At 33.7% G+C, this 17,985-nt stretch overlaps 1 protein-coding gene across 4 annotated transcripts in view; it reads right to left on the bottom strand.

The window, feature by feature from the left end:
- The window catches only part of OPA1 (OPA1 mitochondrial dynamin like GTPase), an 81,244-nt gene extending 63,566 nt beyond the window's left edge, over window positions 1–17,678 (bottom strand). Inside the window, exons 1-7 of one of the 4 annotated variants that reach the window (XM_079101458.1) lie at window positions 17,433–17,674; window positions 11,376–11,694; window positions 10,623–10,719; window positions 9,566–9,673; window positions 9,070–9,123; window positions 8,319–8,386; window positions 708–818 (exon numbers count right to left, since the gene is read on the bottom strand). In XM_079101458.1, the coding sequence (XP_078957584.1) occupies window positions 708–818; window positions 8,319–8,386; window positions 9,070–9,123; window positions 9,566–9,673; window positions 10,623–10,719; window positions 11,376–11,694; window positions 17,433–17,464 (789 nt within the window). In that variant the 5' untranslated portion in view covers window positions 17,465–17,674. Of the gene's footprint in view, window positions 1–707; window positions 819–8,318; window positions 8,387–9,069; window positions 9,124–9,565; window positions 9,674–10,622; window positions 10,720–11,375; window positions 11,695–17,432 lie in introns of all 4 variants that reach the window. The other 3 variants (XM_079101455.1, XM_079101456.1, XM_079101457.1) reach the window with 3 other exon arrangements.
- Window positions 17,679–17,985: the final 307 nt, after the last annotated feature.

Genomic DNA, 17,985 nt, shown 5'->3' on the forward strand with positions numbered 1-17,985 from the left:
TTTAGAAGAGCCAGTAAGTAACACTGAAAAAATAGAATTATGATGAGAACTGTCAAGAGTTAACCACCACCAAATGAGATAAGGTTAGTCAGCAGAATTATGGAACCTAATCATTATCTACAGTATTGGTTGATGTAGACATCAGAACCTCCTGGAAGTTAATTGCACAACTTAACCTTTATTCCTGAATAGGGTTTGTGTATAATTTTAAAACTATTTTATCTAATAGATGTAACATAATTACCTGAATTTTAGGATCTCAGAGTATAACTGCAAAATCAATTATTTTACTAGAATCTAAAAATCTCTTAACAATACAAACTTAGGAACCTATACTGTGGTATTACTTAACAGTCTAAACAACCTCTTAATTGCATCAATATTTGGGTGACTGAACAACTGGACCACATAAACAGTAATTCATAATCTTATTCTAAATACAAATCCATGGACCCTCACAGATAAGCTCATTTTGGAAACTAAATTGCTACAATTGAGCTTGATATTTTCAGCTTTGTCTATACTAAACTATATATCCACTCCAGGAAAGCTACATATTTTTATGATGTGTCTTTTTTTTTTTTTTTAACTTTGTTAAAAATAATTTCTTGTAATTTGAGTCCATGAATGGATTAAGGCGACATGATCTTGGCAGAAATGGCTGATTAGTGTGAACACATCAGTAGCCCCCTTAAATCATCCATCACCTTGCGCTTCTGTTGGGCATAGCTCGTGCTATACTGGCCAGCAGCTCTGCGTGCTTCTTCTTCATGCTCTTGAATTTGCTGTTGTAAGAGAATGAGCTCACCAAGCAGACCCTGCCATGAGTTTACAATGAGGAGAAGAGGAAAATTGGGGAGGAGAACAATGTTAAATCAAAGGGCACAACAAAGAATAGATGTAAGATAGGGAGGAATGGATAGGTTAAAAAACAAAAATGGAAACCCATGCACCTTTAGAGCCTTCATACAGCTGGGCTCTGTACTGCATTTCCATTTTCCCCCTCAGTAAAATTAGATGTCTCAGAAAAATAAAACAGCATAGCTTAAAAAGTAAAATGCAATCATAACTGCTGAATAATGTAAGCCAGATATACATCAACACCCAGTAAAACCTAGACTAACTGGAATGCTCCAGGAAGGCAGCATTGAAGTTCACTGGATTTCCTGGCACAACCCTTAATTCTGAATTGCCAATGTGACCTAGTATATGCTCCTAACTTGAAACATGGAGAAAAAAGCAAAACTGATATTTCTTAAAACACTGCTCATCTTACAGGTCTAAATCTAATTCCAACCATAATTCTCACCAGACTAATTGGAAAACCATAATAGTTTATTTACTTATTATTATTATTAAGTGAATATTTTTTCCTTGATATGACTTCTTCACGTGAAGACTACAGTCTCCCAAAACCCCATTAATCTGGGTTTTCAAGGAGCAAGGTAATCAAGGTTTTATATTAACTCATACTCTATGTGCCTCTGCACACAAGCTAAAATTAAAAAAAATTTTTGTAAGTTAAAAAATGTTTTATGCTGTATTTTGATTTTCTATAACATTAAACAACAAGTTTGACTGAATTTTCACTTTTTATGAGCTGTTTTGACATTAAATAGCCTCTGAGAACATAACCAAGCATATATCAACTATCAAGCAGAAGCACTATAAAAGAACATAATAAAGACAAAGATAATATAATTATTATAAAAATTAAAAATGAAACAAAAGCTAGTTTGGATCCAGACACAAAATAATTATTTTTTATTTCTAAAATTAATTCTACTTAATTGTGAAATGTTAAATTGGTTATAATTTTTGTTACACTGTATTCTTTTGTGGCATGATAATAAAAACGTCATTTTCTACACAGTATTTTTAATTGTTGGTCTATAAAATAATCAATCTTGAGAAATGTGAAAGGACAACTAGCAATTGGCAATGTCATAAGCTTAAGATTTTTCTCAATTAGAAATCCTAAAAAGGTAAAGTTTTAATGAATGAAATAACTAATTTGTGTAAGAATAGTGTCTGGAAAACCAATGGGCTCAGTTTTTATTAAGTCATAAAAACAGAATTAGGAAAGCTGATACTTACTAAAATAACCTAAACTGAAGTTTAAATAGCTTCAGAATTTTTTAAATGACTGCCAAAAGTATTTTGTTTTATATAATTAGAGAGTCCAAAATACTAGTAAACATTACATTCAAAATTTAACTCATCCAGAGGCTTACTTGCTTAATTTACCTTATAGAACCCAAACACTTCTATAAATTTAAGAGTTTTCCAGAAAACAAATACAGAAATTAGTATTATAGTAAAGCATTTTAAATTGTATAAATGTTAATACACAATTTTGGGAATTTCTGCTTCATCCTTAATTTTAATACACTAGGCTCTGATCATTGCCAACATCAGACAATGCATAAAACTGATTGGTTTATTACAAATCAAAGAATGGAAATAATTGATATTTTTTCCATATGACAAGGGAAATTTCAAATTTGTTTCCAGATTCAATAATACAAAATATATTTATAAAGTCTGAAGTAATCTTTAAAGACATATCTTTTGAACAAATCAGTTTTATTATGGTCACTGTCAAATCTATCAAAAAAATATACTGCCAACTAACTATCCTCATCATTCTCATTCTCATAATTTCTGTCATTTTTTTATATCATTGCTTTTCATCAAACAGTAAGAAAAGTAATCTGACAGTTTTATTAATTTGTTCATTTATTTTGGTTATCACTTCTTCAAATCATGCAAGTGTTTAGATTTCTCATACAACTGCCTTAGAAGCATGTTGGCTTACATGCATCCTATGTTGGCTTACATAATAATGTGCCTGCTATATTTATATATCACCGGTACTAAAATTTATAAAATGCCAAAGATTTTTTTATTTATAGCTTAAATACTCCATCCCTAGGTCATTGCTTATATCTAAATACAAATGCATGATAAATACTTAATATCTATTAGATTATAAGAAAATGCTCTCTTTCTAATTACACCTCACTTTCCTTCCAAGTCTGTTACTGAAGCACTGTTATGTGAAGATGGGTGAAATTAACTGTTACCTCCTGAAAAAAGTGGGAAGAAAACAAGAATTAGACATATAAAAAGCTATTTACACTATGATATACATCTTAAGGTGGTACTATACATTTTAAGGATGCCCTAGTTTTAGGCATCAAATCTCACCCTCAAATACCAAGTGATGGGCTTAGACCTTCTAATCTAAAACCATGTGGAACTGAAAGGACAAGGAAAGTGTGCACCTGCTATGCAAGATATACTCCTCAGGTGTACAAAATATGTTTATTAATAAGTATTTATGCAAGCCTTGACATTTTTTATCTCAAGAAATAGTACACAAATCATTATTCTTAAAATACTATATATAAAACATGTGTATATACATATAAAATGTGTATACATATATACATATATCTATATAAAAATGTATATAAAATATAGTAATTGCTATAAATAATTGATAAATAATTCCTGTTAATAATTACAGATGATATACTCTCTAAACGTCTCCTGGCTGATCTCAAATTGACACTGCAGTTCTTAGTCTCATATTTCATGTAAATGCTCTCAGCTTTATTTTGTTTTTAATCACAACATCAGATCAAGAAAATCAGTAGTAACTCTAGAGTACAAGTGCTCTTTTTTTGGTACCAGGGACTGAACTAGGGGGCACCTGACCACTGAACCACATCCCCAGCCTTATTTTGTATTTTATTTAGAGACAGGGTCTCACTGAGTTGCTTAGCACCTCCCTTTTGCTGAGGCTGGCTTTGAACTCTATCCTCCTGCCTCAGCCTCTCCAGTCACTGAGATTAAGGCATGCACCATTGCGCGTGGCTCCAAAGTGCTTTTGACCCACGAGGTTCAATTACATTTAAATGAGGAAAAATGATAATAATACAATACAAAGGGAGGCATATTTAAATTACTGTGGAGCAAAAGTTGGCAAACTACAGTGCACAGGCTGTAGAGACGTTATGGCCTGCAAGCCCAAATGAAACACTTACTCTGTCCCTGTAAAGAAGCTTACCAATCCCTGCTTCAGAAATTTTATGGTGTCTTTGGTCTGGCAAAAGAACTTCATGAAAGTAAAGACTTTTTTCCCCTTCTAGTTAAAAAAAATTCTTAAGCATTATACTACTTTCCAAAGTTTGAATAATTCTGCTATTTGATTAGTTAAAAAGAACTATTTTCTTATTTTTCCCCTCCCAGTTATACATAATTCTGCTGAAGATATTTATGTCAACTGAAAAATGCTGTTATTGGTTATCGCAAGGCAATACGTCTTTCCATTTGGGATGAAGTTGCTCCAATCCAGAACTATCATATTCTGTTTTACTTTTTGGACAATATCTATATAAACTTGTAAGAGACGAATAAAATAGCTCTTGCCAGAAATTATTGATACTACAACATCTACTAAATTCTCTTTGTTCTAAATGGTTACCTAAAAACAGTATCATATACATATATATGTACAGATCAAATAAAAACACTTAGTGTTGCTTTTTCTTTCTTTGATCCCTTAGTTTCTTATATACTATGCTCCAGGACACAAATAGTTTTGGATTCTGGCTAAGAATCTAACCAAGGATAGTTGCAAGTTGTTATGTACTCAGAAAACTTAAGAATCCCCCAAATCTGTGGTTACTTGATAGTGACAGTTGTGAAAATTTAATTTTGCTACAAATTCTACATTATCAGTTGTGTGAGGAATCCCAGAAATGCAAACTTTATGTAAGCAACATTACTTTACTACAATTCAGAATATAAGTGCTTTACAGTAAGTGCTTTTACAGCTAACACAAAGGTAATAAGAGCAAAAAAAATCTTTTGGTTCACCTCTGTTAACATCAAACAAATGTATTTACTTCCAATCAGCCTCTCTTCTAATGAGTTAAAGCAATCAACTAATTTTGCTAAGAGCTCTCAGCATTATCCTGGGTCCTCCAAGGACAGAGATTTAGTGACAGAAATGGTCCATTAAATAGGAAGAATGCAAACCAAAGTAAACAGTATTTCATATGGCAAGTATTCTAAACATTGAAGAAAGGATAACCGAAGAAATTAAAATGATTATTTAAGACTTCATGAAGGTGACAACAGGCACATGGGGAAATTAGGCAGGTTAATTAAAAAAAGAAGGGATATTTCATAAAAATAAAAATTTGAATAACATGTTACTAGAGTATTAATGTATTATCATTTAATAATTACACTGAAAATACTCCTACTACTTTTCATGATCTGGGCCTTTAAAAAGTCCTTCAAATATTTTCTGTAAATCACGAATGTGCTTGTTATCTTCAGAATGGCCATATTATTTACTTCTGTGAGATGCTTTTGACCAAACAGAAACATGATAAAACAAAAGTCTAGATAACAAAATGTCTCTTTTAACAAATTAATTTTCACTAGAACACAATAATGTTAAAGAATCTAATAAAGAATATACACTAATGGTCTTATTACTTACATATGACTATTATGCAGAAATCTGCAGATTTAAATGATTCCATTAATTCACAAAAATAGGCTCACCAGTCCAATTCCCAAATTGTCTTGAGGTAGGTTTTAAGTTCACTGGGTCTTAAGAATTTTATTCAGTTTACAGCAAGGGTGACTTTCCTCTAGAGGGCACGTTTTAAACTTAACAAAAAGCATTTATTAAAAAGTGATTTTACTGTGTGCCAAACATACCTCAATAAATTGGCTTAGTTAGTTTAAACAAAGTGGCTTTACTATTTTTTCAATGTTTTATTAATCAAAGATATATATCAGAAATTTTGATCAACATAGCATAAATAACTAGTATCTGCAAACTAAATGGATGTAAATCCAGGTAAACCAAAGAATCTTGATTACTTAGTCTGTGCAACATTACGGGGGAATATATTCTTTCTGTAGAATTTTTGAAGACCTCTATAACAACTTCCCAAACACAAGTCTAGTGAGTCCAGACTAGGCACCATAGGTCAGTTCACCACGTGGTTCATTTTGTCTGAATCCAATCAAACTATCTGACAACTAGGTTTCCCTCAACTCCTACCACTTTCGCTCCACTTGACTTTGAATGGTCCTAATCGTTCATTTACTTGCCAGGACTTCTCTGAATGTGTTCTCCTATTAGAAAGGATAAATCTTTATTTTAGTTCTAGTTGTAAAACATTTTCCATAGAAGTCCAGTCAGAAACTGTTTCCTGACAACCATTCAACTGAAGTATAACTGCTTCAAACCTATTTTAAAATGCTATTTTAAATTTTGGGTTCTCAGACATCAGACTGAACCAACTGAAAAGGTTATCAGCTAACCTCTGGATGCCACCCTACCATTTCTGATTATCACTCAGACTTTCAAACTTCATGTCTCTGTGATTTCAAAAAGTTTATTGCTATGCAAAGTTCTCTCCTTGCACGACTGCATTCAATCATCAATTGTAGGAAAGACTCTTAAAATCGGGTCAGTTTACCTGCATCATGTCTTAGTTGTTCATTATTCTCAAGCATTATAATCCTTAGAAACAGTGCTTTGTATCAATAGCATTTAAAACCATCAGCTGGGGCTGGAGGTACTTTTTTTCACAGTAAATTTTCAAGTTTATATTTACTATAATTTGATTTAATTGGTAACAAAAGCAGCTTAATTGCAATCTAAATTTAGTGTTTAAAACAAATGTTTGGGAAGAAATAATGTGAGATTTTATTGGGCAAAATAGTTACCATAAATTATATATTAAAAAAGTTAAAAGGAAACTGTCTACAAGGGCATTTATCTCACACAAGCAAAATAAATTATAAAATAAAGCAATAAATTAATTTTCATGTCTATTGTATAAAGTAAAATCTGTAAATATAATTAATTAAATTCTCCAAAACACATTCTTTTGCTTTATCTCAATTGCAGAGCTCCCAGTTAATTATTGATCATTCATTTATCAACTTGGCAGAGCTTTGGGGGAATTATCTAAGTCCTGAGATAAGTTCTTCTATCACCAAAGTGATCCCAGGCCATATCAGAAAGAGAGCAGATATGCATACCTCCTCTAACTGATTTAGGCAAAAAGAAATACTGTCACTCAAAAAAACCACACTATCATCCTAACAAAGGCTCCTTCTCCCCAGTTAGGTTAGTTTATTCCTAAACATTAAGTTTACCTGCCTCAAGAACCAAGGCCTTGATGCCAAATAAGCTGTAGCCCATCAACAGCATGAAAAGTCTAGAGTACTATTTGGTTAAAATTATGTAAATGCGAAGTGTATCAGAAAAGAACAAATCAAAAGACAAGTACACATTTTGAAGTATACATTCTTCAAAAGATAAAAGTTAAAAAGTGAAAGAAAAATATCTTGATATATAAAATCAGAACTGTTATATGAAATGTTCAAAGTTCAAGGACACGGAAAGAGATGGAAACCTAGATGCAGTAATCATTTCTTCTTCCTTTACCCCACATAAACATAAAATTATTTCCTATTATTAAAACTCAGCATAAAATATACATATTTCACATTTAATTTAAAAATGTTCAGAATATTTTTTCCACAAATCTATTATTCTAGATATTATTTTTCAAAACCTTTTTGTATAATTAATTATTTTACCCATATCAAAAGGATAAAAGAAATAAAGACAAAAAATGTCAGGTAAACATGATTATAAATATAACTGAGCAATTTTAAAACATGTATATGCAATTCTCCTATAGCTTTAATATGAATTGTTCTAGAGGGATGCATTGAAATCAACATACCTTAAATAACCCCATACATAATTTTGTGGACTCCAGTAACTCACTTTCTACTCTCTTCAATATCCTCCCCTATGTAAAATTTAGTCCCTTGAAGATGTTTCATGAGCAAGAGGTTCTGTTAATAAATAAATTCAGAAAATCCTGTACGTTTTGATTTCTGTTGGAGATCCACAAAGTCCATGAATATATTAAGGTCTATGAAATCCTCAGGAAAAGAAGTCATTTTGCTTTGTCTACCCTGGCTTTTCCCACATGTATTTAACAACAAAATTTTTTCTTGGGGCCAACTCTTGAATTATTATTTCAGAGAACATATTTGAAGAAAATGGGCTACTCTAATTATATTTCCAGAATTGTCACATAACATTTTTGCAATAAGACTAGTAAAAGTACATCTATTTAGATACTTTTGTATTTACTCCTCTCATGCTGCCACTCTGCCACTTTCAAATCTTTCAAATGGTAAACACTTTTAAAAATCTTTCAAGACTATGTATGAAAAGAATTCTGTTTTATACTTACCTTTCTATAATGCTTGTCACTTTCAGATCCACGATCTGTTGCTCTAAATGCTGTTTCTCCAGGTGAACCTTAAAAATATGCAATCCTTTAAATTTCTTTAGTGATGTTCATAGCCTAAGTTAAATTCCAAACAATGTCTAATTAATTAAAAAGTACACTGATTTTAGAGCAACTCAATGTCAAAGCATCAAATCATTTTTATTTTTATTTTAAGGAATATTATTGGTAACATATGCAGAAAACTTCTAAAAATCATAGTACATATTTAACTTACTGAGCAGAAAATTATAATAAGAAAAAATTATAATAAAAAATAAGAAAATCTTTAGTAAGGATTATTTTACATGAGAGTACTTACAGTTCAAATACCACTGTCATCAAGCCAAGTATATAACACAAAAACAAACTTAAAATGTCAACCATGACAGGGCAGATGAGACAAACTAAAATTACTTTTCATTTCAATTATCAAAAACAATTAGATATATTTCAAGAAAATATTTGGGCTAAGCAAATTTTCTTTTACTAGGTTTAATTTTATACATACATATTTAGGAATTTTAGTTTTATTGCAAAATAATTACTTCATTCTTTGCACCTGAAGGATAATGAGTTTGCCTAATATATTTCTGGGGTTTTAAAATTCAGCGTAAGCAGCATTATACTTTGGTCTGCAACTTTATTTGCAACTAGTTTATTAGAAGCATAATAAAAGGCACGTTAAGGTCAGCAAAAATGTCTTTTTACACACCTAACAAGAGAAGTAGGTCAGAAGCTTCTATGACTTCACTAACCAATTTGTGACCTGTGAAAAATCAGCAGAAGGGGAAATACAAATGTAAAATTTAATAGGAATGAGCAAGCAAAGGTGTCTGAGATCTCAGATTTATATCACAATAGGGTAGTAATTGGGCAAATATGCCAGGATTAGCCTTATAAATTCTACTCATTATGGTCCCTCAAATTTTGTTTTAAAATCATATTGGTTCTAACCAATTATGAAAAGCAAATACATAGGAAGTCTCATCTACTTGTCAAGAACAAGTGCTATTTTTTTCAAGCACAAATTATAGTTTATTAAGCTAGACAAAGATTAAAACCACTGTTTAACAAAATTTAGACAGTTTATCATTTTTAGAAAACATACTAAATATTTTAATTTAAAAGATGGGAATACAAATACAAGTATGTATTTTTCCTCTGTAGTTCTTAAATCTTTAAATTAGATCAAACAGGTCCTTTGTTACCTGTGGTGAAAAAGTCCTTCAATAAGCTGAGGCTTTCAACAATCTTGTCAATGTCTGGTGCTAACTTTGCAAGGTCTTCTGAATTAGGAAGGGCTTTTCTAATTTTATCTGAAGAAAACCAAAACACATAAACAGTCACAAACTGTCTCAAGAATATGTCAGATATTAATCTAAGGGTTATAAAAGTATTAATTTGCTTACTCCTCAAAGCATCTCTACAAAATTGCTACTATTGTCAACTTCATTTAAAGATGAGATAATGGGGCACACAACAAGGAAGCAGGAGAGCCAGAGTTCAAGTTCAGGCAGGTTAGCTTTAGAATACAAGCTCTCGGCTACTATACTGAGGGAGTAGAAAATGTATTATGTTGAAAAGTATCCATGAATATTAGAAAACCAATTAGAAAGTGTGCTTTTCCTAAAAATGCCTTAGTCAAATATAAGTTTCATTTTTAAGAAATGCTGTGAATGAGTGCTTATAGAGATGAATTCCAATTCCACTTATACCTATGACAAGAAATTAAGACAATGTCTTAAAAAGGGATTAAGGAAAAGAGCTCAATAAAAATATTTTTTAAATCACCATGAGTTACTGATAATCAGCTGCCAAATATAATTTTTCCTCATCTACTTATTAAATAGGGGAGAGACAATATCTGACTAGGAGGAGAAATCATTCTGAATACTGACAGACTTTTAAGGAACATGGCAAAAAGAAGAAAAGTTGTATGGCAGCATGGAATGCTGACAAAATGTGTTAAGTAACAAAAGCAGGATACCAAAGTACATGTCTTTATGACTATATAATTTTTAAAAAGAACTAAAATATTAACCACATACAATAAGTACAATTAAAAGAAAATGTTCTATAAGAATGGTGGTAGCTGTGTCAAAGTGATAGACTACTAAATAATTTTTTTCATACAACTCTTTTCTTTGATATTCTATTTTATAGTGAAAATATATTAGACTCAGAACTTAAGAAACTGTGTCAGTAAACTATTTCTCTTTCCTAAAGAAATAACCATAAAAATATTTTAATGTTGATGATACAAACCAAAATCAATATACTCATCAATTTCCCACACAATGTCAGGCACAATCCATTTATAATCGCTAAGGTCTGGTATCATATCTTTCCACTGATCAAAAGTCTAAAAGATAAGAAAAATATGTTAATCATTTATTCTAAATGCTATAAAAAATGTAAGAGCTATTTCAACTAGAACACATTAATCTACAAAGAGCAATGTATTATATAATGTACTAAGCTTTGGAGACACAAATTTACATGGCTTTAGTTCTTCTAAAAACAAATTAGTAGGCAAGCATATAAAACACGCAAATACTCTTCCACCAAATATGGAAAATAAAAAAATTTAAAATATATAACTATTTCAAGCTGATTTCACTTTGGCATTAAACAACACCATGGAGCAGCAGGAAGATACATCATGAGACAGGACACCTTGTTTCTGGACCCAGAGTTGCCAAGAAGTGGCCTTGTGAGCAAGCTACCTAACCTTCCCATCTATGCTAGATGGCAAAACTGAAAATCAAACCTACGTATTCTCACTCTCAGTTCAGGGACCTTCCTCTAGGCTTTTTTTATCTCCTATAATTATAACTACAATTCAGAAGGCACCTTCCTACTAGCATCATTAAAATAACCTGGAAAATGGTAAAGGCACACAATAAGTGTTTAAACATCAATTATACTAAACCACACTAAAGAAAAATGACCAAAGCTATAAAAATCAAAATAATCATGCTGGAATAATTGGAAAACCAATAGGAAAGTTAAACTCACCTTTTTAGCTGTATAGCCACCCCCAACAGCAGATCCCAGAATGAGATATCGAAGTTTTAAGAGCCTTGCAGCTAACCGTGCTGGCCAAAAGTTTCTGCAGGGCTGGTAGCCATATTTAATTGGAGAAAGTTTCAATTTACGTAAAGGAAGGTTTGTTAGAGAAGAAAACTGTTGAAATGATGTCCTTAATTGAGGTCTTTGAAGCTTTAAGGTAGGATGATGTGAGCGATAAATACTTCTTGAAACCAGATGTAGTTTTTGGAGTGGTAAGTTTCCTTTTATTCCAGAGTTATGTTTCACTAAGGATTGGCAGACCTCACTGAAACAAAAAAATAAAGATGTGATAATAGCACAAACGAAATAACAGAAAAAAGCAATACTCTAAAGAAGATACACATGTACATGTGACCAACCACAATGGACATACAACTATTTATATGTTTATCAGTTATTTCCTATGTGCCAAGCATGGCTACAGCACGGACTATCTCATTCAATCCTGCTGATAATCCTATAAAGAAAGTACCTATATTATCCCCATTTTACAGATGAGAAGAATGAGGCACAAAAGCATAAAACACAACTTGCCCAGGGCTGGGGCTGAGTGGTAGAGCACTTGCCTCATATGTGTGGGGCACTGGGTTTGATCCTCAGCACCATATAAAAATAAATAAAATAGGGGTATCGTGTCCATCTACAACTAAAAATATTAAAAAACAACAAACAAATAAAACTTACCCAAGAATACACTGAGACAAGAAATAAAAGTGAGATTCAATCCTAAGCAGGCAAACTCCAGACCTTGCACTGTAATTTATTATATGTGGGTTAAGATACTGGTCCAAGAAATTGAATCCAAAAAAGAGAAAAGGTGGGTATTTACTTTATTAACAGGTATTCACTGTAAGTAAAAGTTGAAAACAAATATGCACACAATGTCGGGTGCAGTGGTACATGGCTGTAATCCCAGCAACTTGGGAGGCTGAGGCAGAAGGATCACAAGTTCAAAGCTAGCCTCAGCAAAAGCAAGGTACTAAGGAATTCAGTGAGACTCTGTCTCTAAATAAAATACAAAATAGGATTGGAGATGTGGCTCAGTGGTCGAGTGCCCCTGAGTTCAATCTCCATTATCACAAATAAAACAAAAACAACAACAAATAAATGCATGCAAAGTTTTGCTTTTAAGCACAAATATTTTGGCAGTTTAAAACAGTTATTCTCTTTTCCCTTATCTATTTCTCCCAATTCTATAGCCCAGGGATGGATATTTTTAAAAATTAATCAATCCCACCTTAGGAACCAGGTCCCCAGAAAAATGAAAATAGCAAAAAAGCCATCCGCATCCCCAAAAGAGAACAAAATCTAAAAGTACATGTTAACTGTATAAGCTACTGTCCTTCCTGAAGAGAATGAAAGGTTACCAACAAGAATCACATGCCAGATCTTAACACACGTTCATAGTTGCTTACTATGGGTCGAACCTAATTTTAAGGAGTTTTAAAATATTAATTCATTTAATTACATGGGACTAGAAACTTCTAAAGAGAAATTATGCAACATGGAAACAATGTTGTAAAGGATAATGGAAGGAAAGGGGAATCTCTTATGTTCCCAAGTGCCAGACATCATGCCATTTTTACAAATTATATTACTGGTTAACTCTTGGAAAAACCCAGTAAGCAAGGTATCTTCTTTCACAAATTTGCTTTTTAAAATTATGTCTTGCTTAAGGTAAAATGACTAGTAAATGGTGGAAAAGGGATTGAAACTAGGTTCAGTCTGACAAAAAGGCCCAAATTCTTTCCACAACATACACTGGTGGACAAGAATGTGGGAAGCAGTAAATGCATAAACAGTGTGGCTCCAGATAAGAGGCTATGGTGACATTTTGGAGTACTTGCCACCACCTCTGGAACTCTCAGAAATCATACACTATAAAAATTAAAACAAAACAAACCCTTCAAATCAAAGGCACAGCAGACAGTTAAGTGGTACAAGAGTTAAGAGGAAAACAAGTCATCCCTGAGAGCAGTGATCCGTGAAAAAAACCCAAAAAAAGTAAAACCCAAAAATTAAGTGGAAAGTGAGAGTCAGAAAAAGGAAGAGAAATCTCAGACAGGGAGAAGGGCAAAGAGGTGAAACAATAAGAGATCCAAGGGGCAGACAAAGAAAGTTTACAGTGGGAGGTAAAATTGGAAAGGTGGTCTAAGGACAAACTATGAAGTCACTGAATATCAGGCAGTTTGAACCTTATTTTGTAGGCAATAAGGAGTCACTGAAAGTTCATTATAATTCAAGTCCCCCTGCTACAGCTCTTGGTTCTACTTTTCCTTCAACTTGTTATATACTAATGTAGTTATTGGATTAATATTGGTCTCTACCAGTAAACGAAAATCTACCAGTAAAAGCCAAGAAGCTGTTTTGTTTACCACTATATTTCTACAGTCTGCAGTGCCTCACAAATGACAGACACTCAATAAATCTGTTGCATGAACACAGGTTACTGGAAGAATTAAATTGCAAAAAACAGGTCAAAGAACCTAGCAAATGCAAGCAAAGTAAGTGCTCAATAACATCACTTCAACATAATTTGCACTAAACTCCACTAATGTGTAACTGAATAAATACCCCTTAACCCTCAAAAAGTTATTTGCATTTCTTAGAAAGGAGTTAAACCAAATATATATCCAACCTGATGAACTCCAGTACTTAATTCATACCTAGAATGTTTTTGCTTTTCATTATTTTCTCCCAAATTCCTAAAATTTCTATTTCTACAATGATGGCAGCAATAACTATGGGTGAGAATCAGGGACAGGGATAGGATATTCAAGTATTTCAGGTCAGTAATTACAAGTGAAATGTTCATTAATTAGTCCTCTGGAAGAGATAATCGACTTTACGCAAATCCTAAGACTCAGAAAGACATCCTCAAGAGTTACTTCAAGAGCTTCCAATTCAAAAGATAAATGTTCACACAGGAGGGAACTGCTTTTTACAACAAGGTCCTCTCGAGATACAGGTAGGAGAGTAAAAAGAAGTAACTGAGATTTACTGCAGCACTATCTGAGGAGAGTCTGCATGGATCATCCTCTAGTCCATTCCAATTCAGCCAAATGTTAGCTGTACCGATTGTGCAGAGGCTGAGAATTTGTCAGAGAAGAAGGGAAGCGCTAAGGCTTTGAAGAGTATGCAAGCATGTGTGGGGGAACTTCTCAGAGTTAAGTCTATAACAGTATGAGTATATGTAACAAGATGAAATCACCCCTCTTCTCCCTAAAATGAAGCCTGCAAGTTGATACACTAAATATCTAAAACACAGTTTGCTCAATTAGCTCTCTCACTCAGAGGTATCCCAAACTGGCATCTACATCAACTATTAGTCCATCAGGTTAAATACGATTAGATAACATACTCTAGATAATCAACAACTCAAGATGAGAACAAAGATAACATTATTAGTCCTGGAAAAAGAATAGATATGAAATTCTTATTAGGACTTTCAGGAAGGTCCCTGAAAATACTTAAGTCATAAATAAGAGCATGTTGTTATTCAAAACTATTTTAAAAATAGTAATCAAAGAACAATAGAAAGCTTACTGAATTAAACATTTCTAAGAGTCAAAAAGAGCTTAAATACTAAAAGGTAGTTCATGGAGATTAAAGTTGCAATGGTCAATACATTTTTATTTCTTATTTTTATTTTGTTTCCAATATATTTTAAAAAAATCAAAACCAATGCTGGAAAATAAATTACGGAAATCCCCTAGAATGTTGAATAAAGAAAAAAAAAATGAGGAAAACATTAGAGAAAAGTTAAGTGATGTAAAGAGATACCAAAGAGGGTGAGAGGATGGGGTAAAAGCATCCCATGGGGTGCACAAAAGGATCCGCTAGGTTCTAGAAGAAAGTATCAAAGCTTCTAGCTGCAGTTTATTTATTTTTTTGTATACTACCCTTCAAGTTAAGATCCACTTAGAATGTAAAGATATATACAATGAAGAAATACACACACACACACAGGTTAATGTGTACATCCACATATTACAGTACATGTATTTTTTCACAGATGAAGGGTACAGGCCATATTTTGGAAATCATGTACATACAGGATCAATTTGAGGACTAATATTCATTTAAAAAGTGCCTAGAAAGAAAAGAACAGGAAAAATGGAAGAAAGAAAATAAGAAAATTTCCCAGAACTAAAGAAAGATAATGATCTTTTTAACAAAAAGGTCCACTGAGTGTCAAGCCAGTTGAGCAGTGAAAAAAGAAACCCACACCTGAACAAAAGCCTTGAGAAATTTAAGACAGAGGACAAAGCTGAGATCCTAAAAACTTCCACGAACAGAAAGACTGCTATATGCAAACAAAACTTAAAAATCAAGTGATGCAAAATAGACTCCCTATCCCAAGAAGTTATCTACTTTCTTGCTTATTCACCATCTCTTTTAAAATATAATTCCTAATATGTTGTTCATTTTTCATTAATCTTACACAAATATTTATTGCACCAAATAAATGCTGGTCATTGGTCTCCTCACATGTCCACTAGCATGTTTTATATATGTATGTCAAAATGTTCACATTCCCACCTGTTGAAGAGTAGGAATTTAACTGTACTCCTTTATAACACGCAAAATAACTATAGCAAAAGACAAATCCACAGTTTAAGGTTTCTGACTTTTCACATCTTCACGTCTTCTGGTAGCTAAACTGTGTTGTCATCATAAGACATTTTTAAGCCAGGACTCTATGGCATCCATAGTAACTTCAGTCACAACTTAGCCCAACAACACCCAACTGAATAAACAAATAGTACCAATTATAAATCGGTTTGTCTTTAAATTCAATTTTGAAAATTTTTCCTACACATCTCAATTGATCCAGAGTATACTGTTTTTTTGAAGTCTCTTTTATTTAAATACATGTTTCCTCATTAAATGATGAGAAATAGAAATATTTCTCATCAAGTTATTGGTGCCAAAGACCATGAATTTATTAAAAAATTAAAATTCTATTAAAAATAACTATGCAATTATTCTAATTGACTAACACTATAACTATTTTATCTGCATTTGCACTTCAGTTAACTTTCAAAAAACGAATGGATTCTATTCCTTATAAACACTAAATTACACCACTTAAAAAGTTCGGAAAAAAATTCAAGGCTGGTGTTTAGAAGTTGGGTTAAGTGAGGAAAACTAAATTTTCCCAATCTTGCTTGATGCATATTACTTCCTATTAAATATCTGCAACAATGAGTTAAGGGTGAAGGTTACCTAAGGTTATTAGAACAAATTATATAAAAAAATAAAATCAATTTAATAAGCTTAAATGCATATAGTAATCCACAGCGATGAAGATTTCTATGGTTTTCTATGTAGGATTAAAACAAGTCAAAACGATTGTATAATTAGAAAAGTAGTGCCACATTAGCTTCTTTGCTTCAAAATGCAAGTGTCAAGTCCTCTTCCTTAAACACTGAAAAAAGCTCCTAGGAAGAGTGCATCTCTAAATACCATCTCTGACACAATGTGCGTCACTGTTCTAGATCTGACTCCAATCAGAGGACTAGGCAAATAGGCAGAGGCCCCTTCACCCTGAAGAAGAGCCTAAGTACTTGCAGGTGTAAATGTACACATGGCGCGGAGGTTGAAGCAAAGACAGTTAAGAGTAGCGCACGGAAGGCGATACAGGGACAAAGCCAGGCCAGACAAGGAGAGAATTTAAAAAAGAAGAAGAAACTAGTAGAGGCAGAGATAACAGCGAGGTCAAAAGGGTGTAAAGGACAGGGACAAAAGGACAACAGAGAAGGGCCAAGATAGAGGCGTCCAGAATCTTCTTCAAGCTGGTCAGGGACGAGGGTCGAAACCGAAGCCAGTCAGCTCCACAGATAAGCCTAGTCAGAGCTTCCGTAACTCTGGTCCTCAAAAGTATCCGGGAATTTTTCAACCGCCCTCGGCCTGGTGTGGGCGTTATCTGCACATTCTGGACGTAGTGTTAGGACAATCCTGGCCCTAAAATAACGGGGCCAGGTCGGAGCCGGTACTTACCAGGCCACCGCGACCCGACGCATTCGCCACATATCGCCGGCGTAGAGGTCACACAAGCGCCGAGACGGCCACGCGGGAGCCCCCGTGTCAACCCCAGTGCGGCTCTTGATCCAGGAATGACCCAGGAAGAGGCCCTCGGCAACAAGGGCACAGAAAAGCCGCTGAGGCCCTCCCAATGGCGCATGGACTTCCGCAAGAGCCTGCCCGGCACCCGTACTCAGTCCGTCACTGAAACCAGCACTCGGCCCATCCTAGGGAAGCAGCACGAACAGTCCGCGGAGGCCCGGCGCATGCGCCCACAAGCATCTGGGCGGGACCAGTGTACTCCTTCTATCCCCGCTCCGCCCCGTCCGCATAGTTTCCGGGTGGGAAACCTGAAGGACCCCTAGTGGTTAAAGACTTGGAGAGGAGCGGGAACGAGAGTGGGGAATAGCAAAGGTCTTGAAATCTGCTTTGGTGAATGCTCACTGTGGCGACCAATTAATATTTGGGTATTGAGGAAGAATGAAGGAGCCTAGAGACTACAAAATGAATACAATAGAGTAATTGAATA

The sequence above is a fragment of the Sciurus vulgaris genome, assembly GCF_902686455.1.
Source record: "Sciurus vulgaris genome assembly, chromosome: 10".
Classification (NCBI taxonomy): Eukaryota; Metazoa; Chordata; class Mammalia; order Rodentia; family Sciuridae; genus Sciurus; species Sciurus vulgaris.